Genomic DNA, 17,027 nt, shown 5'->3' on the forward strand with positions numbered 1-17,027 from the left:
CGCACACCACTGCATTGGCTGTGCAACATCGGCTAATTGCCCAACTTCCCACGGCCGGTGGGGTAGCCACCGAACCCAACTAATTATCTGTTTTAATGCTCAGCTAATGCGGTCAGTATGGAACTTTTTAAGTACGAGAATATTTTATTTATTTCATCAAATTCGAACCAGTTTCCGCCAAGCCTATTTTTGGATGAGCGGCTGAATGATTGAGCAGGACAGACAGTGTGTGGCAGTGGGACCACTTTCAAACAATTTTCCAATCCTTTGTCGGCTCAACAGCCCAATCATTCTGCCCGTGCCTGACAGAAATCAATGAAAGCCCGGACCACAATTCGAGTGGTGCCCACCAGTGCCCACCAGGTCACACCGATCAGAATTTACTGCATTTTAATTTAGAGTGTAGGCCCTCGCGGAGTTCTCAGAATTCATGTCGATTCGCCGGGGGGTGCCATGAGAGAATTCTGTGCCGGACATGTGTCGCAGAACTTTAATTGTACAACCCATACGGATATGTCAATAACTGACGAGGCCTGAAATGCACAATCATTCTCAAATGAAGTGTTTAATGTGTGTTATTAGCTATGCAAAGAGGAAGGCATACGCGCCTTTCCTATGGCCCCGTTTGGGTCACGGCGGGCGGGCCAATTAGTTGTGTTTTTCCATCGAACTGGTGACAAGAAACCCATCATCTATTACAAGAAGATACTATATATTTTCGCAGATCGGACAGCATCTTCACATTTCAAGCTACTTCATCTCCATGCAGCACGAAGCAATGTCTTAGAGGCTGAAGCATAACCTTAGGACTTTAGAGCTAGGAGAAGATACCATTAGACATCGCTCTCGTTTTGCTATACCCTCTAATGTGTGTCTTCTTTGGCATTCCGCACAGGTCCATAGCCAGGGACGAGTTCGGAACGCAGCGCGTCTACAAGAAGACCTCGCCGAATTGCGTGCTGACTTTGTATCTGCCGACGCGCGAGATGACGCTCACCGGGGACAAGGCGGCGGTGCTACGCGGGATTCTCTTCGTGGACCCGAAGGCCATCCAGGGATATCGTGTGTATGCCCAGCTAACGCTGACCTTTCGGTAAGGCTAAGGCCATGGGCCCTGGCACAGGTCGTACAAGCATTCAACATCAGCAGCAACAGCAACATAAGCACCATCCTTCAGAATTAGCGACAGCAACTGCTCCCAGAAGAGGAACGGCTTGATGGAAATTCGATTTGCCCTTGAAACAGACAGCCAGGAACCGTCGGGACTGCCGGATTACCGGACTGTTGACTTTTAACTACTACTGACCGAATACTTTTCTTGGCTGTCAGTTCCAATGGGATAGTAAATTTTTCGCTGTTGGTGTTGCTGGCTCTGCCGTTGCTGTTGCTGTTGCTGATGGTGGACGCTGGCCACGGGTGTTCGACTGAGTGTCCTTCTATCTTCGTGGTTCCTGCAGCTATGGCCGCGAGGATGAGGAGGTTATGGGCCTGCGTTTCTGCAACGAGGCCATCATGTCGCTGCATCAGATTTGGCCACGCCTCCAGGAGCCAGCCCCGGACTCGCTAAGCCCCTTGCAGGTAATCATCGTAATTGAAACAATGCATCTCTCTGCCCATACCGCCTCCTCCTCTAGCCACAGCTACTGCCCGGTGCACTCTCCTCCTGGACAGCGGCATCTGGCCACAACAGCAGCCATTGCAAGTCCTTGACCAGCCGTAGAGTGCAGTGCGGCAGATTAACGGGAAGGTTTGACTGCCAAAATTGATGGCGAGGATTGTGGATGCCCCAAGGTCCCGCCACTCGCCACTCGTCACTCTTTTCGACTGCCCTCCATCAATCCATTCTAGCCAGACGCCTCACTGCACTGGCCCATCAATAATTGGTCCAATTACAGAGCTCTGCAACGCCATCACTTGGCACCCTGGCCAATGCTGATTCTCTGCCCCCCAGGAGGAACATTTGAGAGGGAAATGTGAAAATATTGATGCTGGGCCGGCTAAATTGGAAGGGACAGAGACAAGGCCAAGGACAGTACAGAACAGAACAGTATAGCCGTATAGCCGTTGGAATGTCTGTCTTCAGTTTGAGTTCACCTGCTCACCAGTACTTCCAACACTTGCGTCAATCTAGTTCAAGTCTTCATCTATCCTGACAAGAAACATAAACCTCAATCCAAGACAATTCGGAAAGATGTCAGATGCAGGACATCAAAGCTTGCCTTCACATTGAACCAAGAAGAGTCGCTCAAGAATGTTTTGAACTCCCTTCCGGGGACATACTCGACTGCACAATAGCTCAAAATTTCTTCACTTTTCCACTTAGAGTATCCTAACATCGACTTGGCTCTCTGGCTGTCTTCCGATTGAGGTCTCTCGAGGTCTGCTCCTGGGTCGTTGTCAATTTTTATGACCAAAACGTTCGATTCATCGATGCATCGCCATGGATTATGTAGGTTCGAGTCAATATATTCTCCCTGCGATGGAGAGAACTGCGGATGCACTTAGGCCGATTGAAAATCCATTCCATTTAACTAAAAGCCAAACAAGTGTCTGCGCCCGCCAGCCCGCCAGCCCTTTGCTTTTTGCTTTGTTTTCAGGCCCCTCGACTCCAAAGGGGCAGAACAAAAAAAATTTCAACTTTCAGCTTTCGGTTTTTGTTATTGACATTCACATTTCGGACAGGCCAGGCCGCAAGCCGAACCAATTCGGTTAGCCAAATGGCAATAGCCCACAGCTTCTCCACATTTGGGGTGCGGGAGACTGGAGACGGAGACTGAAGACTGGAGGCGGTACAGACAACACAGATACACGATACACACACACACAAGGGCACGCATAATTAAATAAATTTGATTTTAATAACCTACCGAATGGCAAGACGACGGCGCACGGCGGTCCATCCAAAAATAGGCCTCAGCAAACAGGAATGGTGACAGGGAGCCAAACTTGTTGAGGGATCAGGCAGTGGCAGGGGCAGTGGCAGTGGCCGTGTCCGGGCATTGATAGATTGAGTGGAGCTCCAGCAAAAAGAGATTCCCAAATGATAGATTATAATTTGATGGCAGATGATGTTGCCCCGGCAACCAGCTGACCCAAGAAGGCGGTCAAGGAAAGCCCAAAGAAGAGCAGCGAAAGGTGTAAAAGCGGATCCGACCCCAACTCGAAGGCTCTTCGAGCGATTCCCGTGACTGTGGCACTGGCCCTGCCAAGGCTATCAAGTTTGATAGTTCATGAACTTGATTTGATTTTCTGCCTTGGAAAACTTTTGCCTCAAATTTTGCGAGTCTGAGCGCCAATCCGACTTTAAACGTCTTTGTGGGTGGCGTGGCGTGGCTTGGCGTGGCTTGGAGTGGCTCTGTGTCCTTGTGGTTGGCTCTGCCGTTGCCTTGGGCAACCTGGGATACGCGTACACGTGCCAGCGATTAGTCGTGGAAATCCACGCTCGAGTACGAGTATATGCCCAAGTGAAAGGATATACACTGGAAGGAAAGAACTGGGAATCCAAAGACCATTACTGAAGCCAGCCGACTCCTTTCCAGAAGAGATATATGCACATATAGTAGCCGAATTTCGTTCAGTGTACGCACAGACATATTTCTTAATAAAATATAATCAAATGCAAATGGAATACTCGAATGCTGGGTCAAGAAATAATACTGAAACAAACAAAGACTTAGACAAAGCCAGAGATACAGAAACAGAAACAGACGCGGAGACGGAAACGGAAACGGACGCTGAGACGCACGCTGAGACGGACACTGGAGTCGTAGGTTATCGTTATCGTTTTCGTATTTATTTTGGCCTTCTGGTAACAACACTGCGCCCGCAATGCATAATTATATATCTGCCTTTGACTAAACTTTGTCTCAAGCACAGCCTCCTCCATACAGCTCTCCATCAATGCACGCGTGTACCCATAGTAAATATGTATATGGTACGAGTACGTACCAGATGTGTATCGCGTATCGAAGTAACTGGCGCAATTATGCGGACTTCGGTGTCGTGTTTCGCCCTGCACCATTGGAAACCAATCAAGATGCTAAATCTCCATGCTACTACTGAATCTGGCCCTCTTAACCATACCCATCTTTCTCTCCCCAGGAGGCCCTTATGAAGCGTCTCGGAGGTGGCGCCCACGCCTTCACTTTAGTGCTTAACGCTCACTCACCACCAAGCGTTCAGTTGGTTCCGGCCAAGCGCTATTATGGGGCTCCAATCGGCACCAGCTACGATGTGCGTTGCTTCATTGGTAAGTGATTCGCGGGCGCTGCGGGAACCACGGGTCCAGCACGGGGCACAGAGGCAGGTGTAGCGACACCGACGGGGACGGGGACGAACGAAGGGCACACCGAAGGGGACACCCACGGGGACAACTACGGCGACAGACTCCGAACGTTGGGCGGTAGTTTATGTTAGCTTGAATGGGCTCTGCAGGGGATCTCTGGAGATTCCCAATATCATCTAAAGCACAATTATGAGCCATTCTGTACGATTCGAACACCATCAAATGCAGGAGATAATACTCATAGTTCATGCTCATTCGTAGCCAAAGGGGCCATGGCATATCTAGGGACAAGGCTACAGTGGTTAATCGTTTATAGAGGGGGAATGGGGGGACGTTTATGGGGGGTTCGTGTGAGGAGACTTGGTTTTTTGGGCAGCCTTTTGGCTTTGAGTTTCCTTGGGAAGGGGCTACGATGGTGTGTACGATTGGGTGCGGGCTCGGACTGGATAGGAGACGGCAGCGGACTGGCTACGCTTGCAGCACTTATTTTCACTGTTGGAAACCCTGTTGTACTCACCTCAATCGACCCTCACTCATGTGCCATCCAAGATCGAGAAATGCAGCGGGAGAAGGTCCACATCACCTCGTACATGCGATGCCGCCAACTTGAACACTCGCCCGCCCAATGTATATGTATATGTATATATTGTGTACTCACTCGTCCTGGTATTCGGCCCGATGAGTGTCTTAAATGTTTGTGATTGATTTTCGTGTCGTTCTTTTGGTTTCATTTATTTTTCTTGCATTTTCTGTTGTTTTTGGGCTCTTTGGAAAGCAGGCAGCCGAAAATAATACAAAACCAAAACAAACAAAAAACAAAAAACATAAAAATAAAATCAATATTAAATACTTCCCCAAGGAGAGGCCCGCACCACATTCAGCTTCAGCTTCAGCTCCGACTCCGGCCTCCACTCAAATTCAGATTGAGATTCCGTTGATATTTTCCTTGTTGTCGGTCCGTGGACTGCGCCTGCGGCCGAGTGGAGCACGGACAGGGGGCATTCCCCCCACTCGTTTCCGAGGATATGCAATATCCTGTTCAAGGCAACTGTTGCGACCAAGATGACGAGTCCAGTCTGTGGACGAGTCTGGATAGTTCTGTCGGTAAAAGCCGCTTATCCCCAGCCTGATTCAATTGTGTCAACCTGCTGAACAGCCAGCAAATCCCAGAGCAAGTCCAGGCCAGCAAGGAGGCGGAATGGCTGGCATGTGGACCTCCCGCACTCCCGCAATTGTGTGGTTGACATCCGTAAGGTGACTGCTGGGTCAGCATTCGCCTTTCCGTAGGCCTGGAGCACGGAGCTGAGCACGAAGGCGGCGGAGACCAGATGTCCAAAGCGATGCGGTGGCCAACTGGCCATTGGTTTGTACAGTGCGTTTCAGATGTTTAAGCCAGTCCAATGTCAACTACAGAACCATTATCCATTGATTTCCGATATTAATATGATTCGGAGACTACGTTTCCTCCACTCTTTGAGCATTTTTCAGAGTTCCAATCGAGTTTATTTAGTATTTTTCCAGCATAAAGTATCAGTTACTGAATGGTATCACTTTTCGAAATGATTCAGCCAATGAGGCTATCCATCTAAGCAATTACTATCGTAATCTTGCTTATCGGAATATCAAAATAATCGAATTCTCACAATCAATGATACCACTAATCGAATGGCTAAAAGTGCATTGTCAAAGGAGCACTGTCAGCCTTCGGCATTCTGCATTCTGCATTGTATCTGTTGCTGTTTTTGAAACGCACTGTACTGGATTTTTGTTTTTTGAATTTGAACCAGCTCTTGATCGTTCCCCCTCTCCATCCAACCCGTATCCGCAACCCATAGATGTCTTTGTCTACGAAGAAATGATACGTATGGAGGCCGTTCCTAAGAAAAGGCAGAGTCGTCGATTCTCTCGCCTTTGCGAATGCTGTTTTGCGTGTATGTGCACAGCATCCGACGAAGGTAAATAGATCGTCGGGTCGGTTGCGGAGCTCCGATCAGATCGGCTCCGATCGGTGTCGTGATCGTGATTATTCCGTTCCATTCCGTTTGGTTTTTGCAGTTTGGTGTTGTTGCTTTGCCTTGCTCTCCCCCTCTCTCTCTCTCTCTCTCTCTCTCTCCCTGTCTCTATCTCTCTGGCTCTATCTCTATTTTCAATTCTATAGTATTTCTGTCTCTGTTTTATTATTGTTTCTCTCTTTGCCCTTGCAGAATGCCATTTAACTAAGTCCGTCCGTCGTCTATCCATCTGAAATTTGACATAAATATTCTTCTAAAAGATACAGATACACAACGAAACGAAAATATGGGCCCCGTACTTTATTCAACGAAACTCCAGCTCGGAATCAATTCAAGCTGCACTCTGCAAGGGTATCTGAAGCCTCGGCTCTCGAGGCTAGTACTTGTACCTGTTTCCGTATCTGTGTGCCGTTCGTGCCATTGTGCGAATGTGTGTGTGTGTGTGTGTGTGTGCTTGGATCTACGTATTTGGTTTTTCTTGATGTTGACTCTCCACTCTCCACGCCTCATCCTTATCTTTTCAATTGATCTACATCCTTCCATCTTTTCCCAGTATCTCTATCATTTCTGTGTGTGCCATTTCCATTTGTTCCATGTTACATGTGTATTTTTTTTGGTTGTTGTTTGCAGTCCGTTCTTGTGGCCGCTCGCCAGCCTCCAAACAGATGGCAATCCAAAAATTACAAAATATTACATTATCATTTCTGGCATTCGCACAATCGACCGACAGTGAACGGACGCCCCTTGAACCCGCCCCTCCCGGACACGACTGAAATGAAAATTTTGTATCACAATACACACAAAAACCAAAACAGAAAAGACAATATTTGGCAACACTTTTTTTTGTTCCACAAAATTTTGAGCACCGGCGGCGGCAACGACAGCGGCAGCAGCGTCCAGCAGCTCTCCCACGAGGCCAACCAACTAAAGTCTCTTTTTCTCTTTCCCTGTCTCTGTCTCTGTCTTGGTCTCCGTCTCTGTCACTCCCTCTGTGTGTGTGTGTGTGTGGTTCGCTTCCTTGGCAACCTTGAAGCTGACAAGACCGACGAGAAGTTCCATCGGCGGGCCTCGGTCAAGATGGGGGTGCGGGTCATCTACCGCACGGACGTCTTTCAGCACTCGACCACCGAGCACTTTGCCACCTGCTCCGGCTGCCACCATCAGGCCGGGCGCAAGTCGTCGCCGCCGGCCGCACCATCCAGCGCCACTCTCCCGGTCAACAGGGAGACCGCCGAGCAGCAGACCCAGACGCCAACCCATTCGCTGGGCTCCGGAACCGGATCCGGATCCGGATCGAAGTCGAAGGGCAAGTCCGAAAGGGGCGACTCTTTTCCAAAGTTGCGCCTGTCGCCGAAGGCGTTCCGGTTCAGCGGCCGCTTTGGTCGCAGCAAGAGCGAGATCGAGAAATGCCCACCGGACTCGTTCCACAACTACAGCAAGTCCTTCCAGGAGGTGAGTGTCCCGAGAGTAGCCGCCGTTGCGGTCCTAATTTGTGTCAATCTGTGCCCCAACAGCATCACTGCGACTGCATGTTGGCGCCTTTCAGCGGAGCCGGGGTATCCGGGGGTATTGGCAGCATCACTCTGGGACCCGACGGCGGGCCGCAGGGCTCCGTGGACAAGCCGTTTCTGCTGCACGACGGCCGGGTCGGACTAAAGGCCAGCCTGGACAAGGGCTGGTACACGCACGGCGAGGACGTCAATGTGACCATTGAGATACGCAACGACAGCCGCAAGACGGTGCGCAAAGTGAGGGTGAGTACTCGTATTGACTTTTGCCTTTTGCTTTGCTCCACTTCCCCACTTTCCCACTTGTCCGTGTCCTTGTCCTTGTCCTTGTAATGTCCTGTGTCCTGTGTCCTATTTCCACACTCTATTCCCATTCCCCTTGGCCATTTATTTACGCTCTTTCCCAGTCACTGCCATGCCTAACAATGTTGCATTCATGACTATCAATTCATATAACGTATACGCAGTGTGGTGCGTCCGCTGGTTGCGGGACCATTGCAAAACTGTTGCTTTTTGGTCTAATCATTAAAAATGCAAGGAGAACTGCAAATGGCGTGGGTAATGGTGTCTGAGAACGAGCGCATACCTAATGGCTGGTTCAGGTGGCTCTTTCTCCCCATTTGCCCCTGTCAATCAACGGAATTATGTGCATCCTCGCAATCGCATTGGGACTGTGATTGGGATTGGGGCCATGGCATTGCACAACACACGCACACACCCACACACACACACACCCCCATGAAACAGGCATAAAAGCGGCATTGGCATGCATACCAGCATATCACCAGGGAGAGATTGAGGACGGGCGAGAAATTGAAAGAGTCAGTAACGTGGTGAAAGGAGCACCAGGAACAATACGGATGGGTGGCAGGGTGGTTGGTTGGTTGGGCACCTGCATCGAGTACCGGGGTCAGGTTATGACAGTAAATCAAACAGTTGCCTTGGGTCCTGAAGCCCAGTGCCCGTGCCAGTGCCAGTGCCAGACCAGGGCCCAGCTCAGTCAGTGCAAAGTGGATAGCGATGTGGCCGGAATCTGCACCACTAACCTCATCACCTTCCTTGGTTTGCACACCGTAGCCGTAGCCAGTCGTCCATTACCAATTTGGTTTCCGGATTATTTCACGTACTATTTAAATATTTGGCAAAGCAAATACACAAAACGAAGGGAACAGAGCCCTCAAACAGGCAGGCAGATGCGTTTCCATCTCTGGCATTTATTCAAGTAAAAATAATGCAACCAAATGAGAAAAACAAACGATGTATAGGCAAAGGCAGTTATGTCATTAGAAGCAAGCTCCGCTCTGCATTGAATACGACTCGAGTGTTATGCAACAAGTTAGAGTTCCTTTGGGTGCTGTGATGTGCATATGAAAAGATTACCCATACGCACTGGGGAACAAATCAGGCAGAGGGTCGTATGAATCTCCAAATCAAATATCCACAGAGACGCCCGAAGGCCGGTGCGTTCTATGTGGCTTACCTTTTTCACAGCCATCCTATAGAGCCACTTTGACTAGGCTCTCTTTCACTCGGAGAAGGCGAAAGCTCTTGCCACTAAATAGATTTTGGGCTTGGGATTTCCCTGCTGGTCGATTATTTTCATATTTTCACACATCAGTCCTGCCTCATCCGGCCTTCGATTGCACATTTTTTTGGCTCTGGCTACCCTGGTTACTGCAGGTCAGAGGGCAGGCAGACTTTATGGCTAACTGCCCGCAAATTGGTTGGCAAGAAGCCAAAAATCAGGTGCCGTGCCGGGCCGTAAGGCTCCTAAACTTGCCTTTTAATTACGCGCCGGATATTACGCATTCAGAGAGGGAGGACACAATGTGTGGGGGGGGGGGGAGGGCTAAGACTATGAAGAAGAGACACAAAGCAACGGCCACAATTGAATGACAAACTGTTGGAAAATGGAACTGGTAGCTAATGAAAAATGCATAATGCAAGAACACGACTCAAGTCTGAGTGAAGAAACGGCAGCAGGAAGCCAGAGGCAGGAGGCACGAGGCACGAGGCAGGGTACTGGGGGCACAGTCCCAGGCAGACTAGAGGCAAAGCAAGCGTATCCTGAGGGCCGGACTTGAGTGCGCAGTGGAAAATGTTTCATGGTGCTGGCTGTCAAATGTTATTGTTTATTTTTATTGTAACCGCAGTATTTTCACAGCGCATTGTTCATTGATGATGAAATTGATGAATGGGACACAGACACAGACACAGACATCGACATCGATAAAGTCGGAGACAGGACACAAGTTATGACATTTGCACATATGGAATTGACTTGCCAGCCAGCGTAAATAGTCCACAAACTATCAATGGTAAAATGTATCGAAAAACGTGCAGATATGGAACTGCACCAGGACTCGGAGGCCATTTCTGGTTAGTTCGAAGAAAAATATGGGCTGAAAGGTAGCTGGAATGCGCATGCAATTATAATCTGCTAGAGGCAGGTCCCTGATAGAATCCACAAATGTCGGTGACTAGGCTAGGACCCACAGCAGTCAGTCAAAGGGAAATCGCTGCCACCAAGCCAGAAGAGAAGAATTTAAACCATATGGAATAGTTGTGAGGTTGAAAGGGGACTTTCCATTTGCCCAGAAAGAGGCTATAACCGTTGGGGTTTATCTTCTTCTGACTATCTGTGTTATCCAGCTTATGGATGCCACATATTCCATATTCCACACGAAATAAAAGCTGACACACACTCGTATGGAAAAGTAAGTGGTATTTTCATTTGAAGTTGGCGGTTGTCCTGTTCTGGCCCTGACACTCTCCCCCCCCCCCTCACATCTCTTATGCAGTCGCATTGATTCGATTTGATGGTGTCCTCTGTTTTCCGAGCAGCACGAAAGTATGCTATACTTTTTTTCGGCTACCTCTCTTTCCTCCTTTCCGTCGTGCACTTTGCGCTTTATTAAATATGTATATTTATGGCTGGCTGTGTGTGTGTGTGTGTGTGCCTGCGGGGAAGCTCTGAATGCTGAATGCTGAAATTGCTTTGTACTTGTTCGCCATTAAATGTGAAAAGTTACCCAAGACGTGGCGACACGGCCGAAGGAAGAGGGAAGCCCGAGCGCATGAAAGTCCAATGGAAGGTGCTCGGTCTTTAGCTAGCTCGGACATTTGCCATTCAATTTCGAAGCAGGAGCAGAGGCAGAGAAGCCGGCCACAGCAACAAGTCCTTGGGGCAGCCAAAAAGTCAATCGAATACAAAATGCTTTTGGACCAGAGCCAATTGAAAGTCCCGCAAGTGTGGCATAAAAGAAATATCCGCATGTCTCGTTGGGGGCAAAAAGAACATTTAAATGTTGCATGGAAATGAGAATTGTCGCTGAAAGACCGTGATTTCTCGATTCGATTAAAGAACGCGCTGGCAAAACGTCAGAGAAACGGCCAACCCATTGAAGGAGTTTGTCGAGATTAGATCTGAGGCCCGCATCCAGCTATAGAAACCGGCCCAGGCAATGCCTGCTTATTGTAAATCAAATCAAATCGAATGGAATGGAATGGCACCGAAGCAAATCAAATTGAATTGAATTGAATACCCGTACAGTTTTTGCCATTGAAGTTTTTGCAAATGAGGCACCAGAAATGTAATTTTTGGTCAATTTCTTAGTCCTGAGTCGGCGGTAAGCTCTTTAAAGAGCCACATCCATATTCTGCCTGGAAAAAATCGATGAGGGCACAGTTTGCTTGACACAGATTGGTCGTAACAGGTCCATAACAAAAGCCGACATTGGTAGGCCGCCAATAAGTGAAACCATTCCGGGGTTTAATTTCCTTCTCTCCCATGTGTTTTCGATCCTGTTTGTGGCTGGTTTCCCTGCACGGATACTCGTATTATTACATGGCCACTTGAATGGACGGTAATTGAGTGCATTATCGTTGATTGGGCGGCAGATTGGGAGATTGAGCCAGGGCCAATAAAATAATGCTTGACATTTCTGGCGCTTGTCCAAAGCAAACAGGACACGGCCCACCCTTCGGACTACGGTGGCTTCAGAATGCCCTTGACGAACAGTCCATAAGGCGGAAAGGGACACGAGCTTGGATGCAGAAGGACTCCACGAAAGTTAGAGCATTTATTTGCTCCTCCCTGGTGGCTTATGTGGATCTGCAATGACTCCTGTCGCTGTCACTGTCACTGTCACTGTCACCCGGCCAACAGAAATGACCTTCTCACACACACATCTCCCACGCCTCATCTCCACTCATCTCTAACGTTCTCTGTTCTGTTCTCGTTCGGGGGGAGGGACAGGTCTGCGCCATTCAGCATGTGGACGTCTGTATGTTCAACAATGGGAAGTTTAAGAATGTTGTGGCTGACTCGGAGCAAATCTCGCCGCCGGTGGACCGTACCGTAAGCCCGGGTGCCACGGTCAATTCGGTGGTGGTGTTGCGGCCCCAGCGCGGCCAGACCAAGAACTGGATCGCGCTGGAGGACTCTCTGCAGCGAAGCACCGAGCCCGACGAGATCACTGGCGAGATAGCCGCCTCGGCCATACGTCCACCCCACTATGTGGTGCCGAACGTGCAGCAGGCCGGGCAATCCCTGCCCAGTCCGGCCATGGCCATGCCCAGCGCCGACATGCCGCCACAGCAGGGAAACGCCACCACCACGTCGACGGAGGATCGGAACATCTTCGCCATCTATGTGTCTTACTACGTTAAGGTAAAGCTCACTCTGAGCAGCATGGGTGGCGAACTGTCGTTAAAGCTCCCCTTCGTACTGGTGCACGTGGATGAGACCAGGCGCCCGGGCTTCGCATCGGCCACCCTCGGCGAGCTACGCATCGAGATGGAGAAGCTGGCGCTCCACGACGCACCCGCCGGGCGGCGTGCCGGCCGCCGCGATCCCCCATTGGGGGCCGAGAGCGCGGACGGGCCGTCCACCAGTGCCGCTGCCACGGCCGCCAGCTCGTCTGGAGGTCACCTCGACCGCATCGAGTCGGCGGACGACGAGTTCCACATACACATTCCAGTATCTTCCGCCTCGCACAAGCGGCGACTGCAGCGCAGCGAGACCCTGGCCAGGGATCTCGAGGAGAGCGATGAGCACTTGGCCGAGCCGCACGAGGACCAGGAGGAGCACATTGTCCAGATCCATCCGTCGCAGGAGCCCATCCGGGTGGAGAGATCACAGCAGACGGATGACGAGCAGGAGCGGGCTCAGGCTCAGGCTCAGGCCCCTGGCGCCGAGACTGGGGCCGTGCCCAAGTCCACAGATGTCTGATTCTGATTGTTGTCCCAGATGTTTGCCAAGCGCAAGAGAAAGCCATAGGGGTGGGGGGTGGGGATTGGCAGAACGGGGGCGGACTAGCGTACGAAGGGCAGAAGGGCGTAGGAGGGCAGCAGGGGATGAACAGTTGAGGCGTAGGGGAGTAGCAAGGGTCAGAGGCCAGAGCGAATGGGCAGAAGAAAGGCTGAGAACGATGTGAACGGTAGACAGGGGGTGCAAATCTAAGTAGTATTAGTTATTGACTATATTTCGAATAAACACAAAAAAATAACAAAAACAAAACAAGTTTCAGTTTCGGTTTCAGGAGCCCAGGACTCGGAAGAGTCCCAGGCTAACGCCCAGCTCAAAGGTTGAGAAATATGTTAATCAAATAAAGTTAAGGAGACCCACATTTGGTTTCCACGATTGAGAGACGCGATTGAAAGACTTTAGTCGGTGTAGAATTAGGAGCAGAAACCACACAGAGAATTCCAGGCTGCCAGGCTGCTAAGATTCGAGGATCGATCGATCGAGTGGAATGGAATGGAGAGGTATTCGTTTTCAGAGTATTTATATTAGTTATGATGGAGGTCCTGCCGTGTTTAGACAATGAAAACCAGGTGAAATTTTTTTGATTCGTGCTAGGATTTCAGTCGAAACTGGATTAAAGGATGCGGGATGCAGAATGCAGAATGCAGGATGAAGGTGGAAAGCAAAGTCGAACTTGGCGTTGAAATACCATAGAAATAGCATCTGTGGATGGTACGTGGATAGTCCTAAGATAGTAAGCTAATATGTATGTGTAAGAGGACATCATTGGATGTTCGATAGTTGATATTAATCCCAATACAATGCAATGCAATGAATTTATGATATTGCTGACAAGATATACATAATTGAAATGAAATTTGAAATCGCTTGGATCTAATCAGAGAATCATGGCGTAAATACCATCTGTATCGAATGGAAATTGCAGAGAATTGGTGGCCAAACCAACTAAACTTAATCAACCAATACTAACTAATACCGTACGGTACTGTGCGGTACTGTACTGTGTGTTTTTTTTAGACTCGTAAGTGAATGTGTAGTTCAATGAAATACAATATCATATACAACTCTGATTGATGTGCAACTAATACTACAACAACTAATTATACTAATATACAAGAATACAATTACGAGTACAGCCACAATATACAAGTCCCACACAGATACATAAATGCATACATACAAGCAAGAAATAAGTATTCTATAGAAATCTATGTCTACAATATACACATATACATATGTAGGTACTATATTGTATTCCATATTACAACTATTTTATGTGTATTTACAAAACGTACGACAAAACGACAGAACAAAGAAAAACTAATTACGAAATAACCAATACAAAGAAACCAACAAAACAAAAAATAGTATACAATTTAGTGCTCGTTAAATACGAAATACGAGATACAAATACCTACTGTATGTAAATCTAAATGTGAAAATCTTGTTGCGGTTTCAAGCAGAAGAACGTATTTACAAAACAAAACACACACACAACACCTACATATGTACATCCAATGGAAACAATCGCATATCGGTGCGGGTTCAAGAGCCCCCCCTCCGACCCGCAGAGGTCCCGGGCCCGGGCCAACTCAACCAGTATTGAATTGAATCTATGAATTAATTAATTCAATTAGGAATTGCAAATCAAGCACAAGCACAGGCAAAACCAAAGCAAAGCCAAACCAAACCGAAAACCGAAAACCAAAAACAAAAATAAAAGCGCGTGGAGGTCGACGAGGCATAGAGACAGAGGCCGCCCACATTCATAATCGAGAATCGAGAATCGAGAAGATTTATCACAGGGACGAATTTTCGGAGAAGCTCCATCTCGGTGTACTACGAACCAGAACAAAACGTCTACAATAGCTATAGTTTTTGAAAGTTTATTGAAGCCTCGCGATGCTTCGATGCAGGCCATTTACCAAATTTGCCCGATTGAGTCCTTATATTTTTGTCCTTTGGATGTCTCCAGAGGTTGATATACGAGTGTGTAGTCTGGGATATGGCCTGGTCAGAACCATCATCAATGAAGCACAAAACCAAACACGAAACTAAATTAATAACGATTTTAAATGCATATTCATATGAATTTATCCAAAATCCAAGTACATATATGTAAGTGTCTAGAGAGTTATTGGGCAACACAGAACACACGACACGAAATCCATTGAATAAGCCAGAATTTATGAATTTAGCCGGGTTGGGGCGCCTGTTAACGGAGTAAACTCCAATTAACAATTTGGCTAAAAAGCCAACCGACATACACATATAGACACATATATACTCATATTAGACAAGCTATACTCGTACATAGATTAGGGGCAAAATACTCGAACAATAAGGAATACATAAAGAATACAGAATAGTAATACAATAACCGATACTATAGCCGTTCATTGTCGTTCATCGTTATTGATGTGCATTTTTGTGTGTGTGAATGTGTGATTTCGAAAACAACTATAAATCTATATACAAGTAAACATATGTGATGCATTTCTATGAGTACACTGAGGATGGAGATCCTACTTCGCGTACACTTGGGCATACTCTATATACAAACAAAGATATACACGGCAAAAGCAAAAAGAACTATATTATTATACATGTATATTGTATACCTACCTACCTACCTACCTACTTACCTACCTACCTTCCTACCTACCTACCTACCTACTAGATGGCTATTTAGAACTAAGTCTTGATAAAATACAGCATACATCCATGCATAGATACATACATACATACATACTCTATAATGTACGAGTTGGACTCTAAGCGAAGCTTGCCCACACGTTTTTTTGGTGTTGTTCTCTTGATGGGTTGCTCTGTCACCAGGCTCTGGGGCCAGATAGGAGTGTGGGCCTCTTGATTGATGGTCCACCGCAACAAGAGGGGGCACAGGGCTGGTTTTTGTGGGCTCCGGGGCTCTGGGGACAGACAGACCGCACTAGGACATCCGAAAACATAATACAATAAATGTTTAGCATACAATCTAGCCCGAAATTCAGCTTGTTTTCATTCTCTCTTTGAAATTGCCGTGGATTACTGTGGATTGGTGTGGCGCAAGGGGCGTGCCTTAACCCAGCGGGAGTTCTATGGTATTTGGCCCTGGCCATCATCTGGCTGACCATTAAGCGAACTAGCGGGCTAACACGGCTTGGCTTTCTGGCAATCAGCATGGAGCTACAGCTACAGCCCCCCGCGTCAACCGAGATCCGAGACCCAGCCACCAACCCCCAAGGCAGCGTGGGAAGGGGCAACAGAGGATAACAGCGTTACAGAGTTACAGACTCCGAAGAAAGCTTTCTTTATGTCCGAAAATATAGCTTAAGCAGCAAAGCTTCTGCTGAGCTTTCCGCGACTATTAAGCTTACAAGCTTCTCCTGGCATGGAAAGCTTTTGTAAGCTCATGTAGGTTCTGTAACTGAATTGGGGAACGAATACGATTCTGTGGCATCACGGCAAGAAACTTTATATAGTGACTCAAAGGACCCCAGCCAGTGCTCAATCCCTCAAATCATCCTTAAATCCCAGCCCGAGGACCGGCCTCGGACAAACGGAAACAAAAACGGCAGTAAGCCCCAGGTTAAACACTACAAGAATCCAAGTTATTACTCTTCGGATACACTCCCAATACGCTCTACACTTTGCAATCGAATTGAAACCGTTCAAGGGTCAAAATTCTGAGGTAAGTCGGAGGGCAAGCCTCCTCCTGCCACAGAGAAACTGAGAATGAAGAGTCACACTGAGAGGAACTCACTAAATTCAAAGGTAAGTCCGAGGTTAGGCCTCTACCTGTAAAAGCATTCATCCAAAACCTATCCTACCCGCAGTTACTGGGCAAAGAATGAAGAAGGAATGAATAAACTTTACAAAAGTAAAAGTTCTCAAGAGTATTTTCTACAAGATTGAAAGCGGCTGAAATATGATTTCCTATTCCTCTAAAGCGG

General features: G+C 48.0%; 1 protein-coding gene across 4 annotated transcripts in view; it reads left to right on the forward strand.

The window, feature by feature from the left end:
- The window catches only part of LOC4814725 (uncharacterized), a 45,676-nt gene extending 29,596 nt beyond the window's left edge, over positions 1 to 16,080 (forward strand). For 3 of the 4 annotated variants that reach the window (XM_015186248.2, XM_015186250.2, XM_001354822.4), the window contains 6 exons: positions 896 to 1,093; positions 1,458 to 1,578; positions 4,102 to 4,249; positions 7,331 to 7,749; positions 7,812 to 8,051; positions 12,064 to 16,080. In XM_015186248.2, the coding sequence (XP_015041734.2) occupies positions 896 to 1,093; positions 1,458 to 1,578; positions 4,102 to 4,249; positions 7,331 to 7,749; positions 7,812 to 8,051; positions 12,064 to 13,038 (2,101 nt within the window). In that variant the 3' untranslated portion in view covers positions 13,039 to 16,080. The other variant, XM_015186249.2, reaches the window with a different exon arrangement.
- The last annotated feature ends 947 nt before the right edge of the window (positions 16,081 to 17,027 follow it).

This window comes from Drosophila pseudoobscura, chromosome X, assembly GCF_009870125.1.
Source record: "Drosophila pseudoobscura strain MV-25-SWS-2005 chromosome X, UCI_Dpse_MV25, whole genome shotgun sequence".
Taxonomy (NCBI): domain Eukaryota; kingdom Metazoa; phylum Arthropoda; class Insecta; order Diptera; family Drosophilidae; genus Drosophila; species Drosophila pseudoobscura.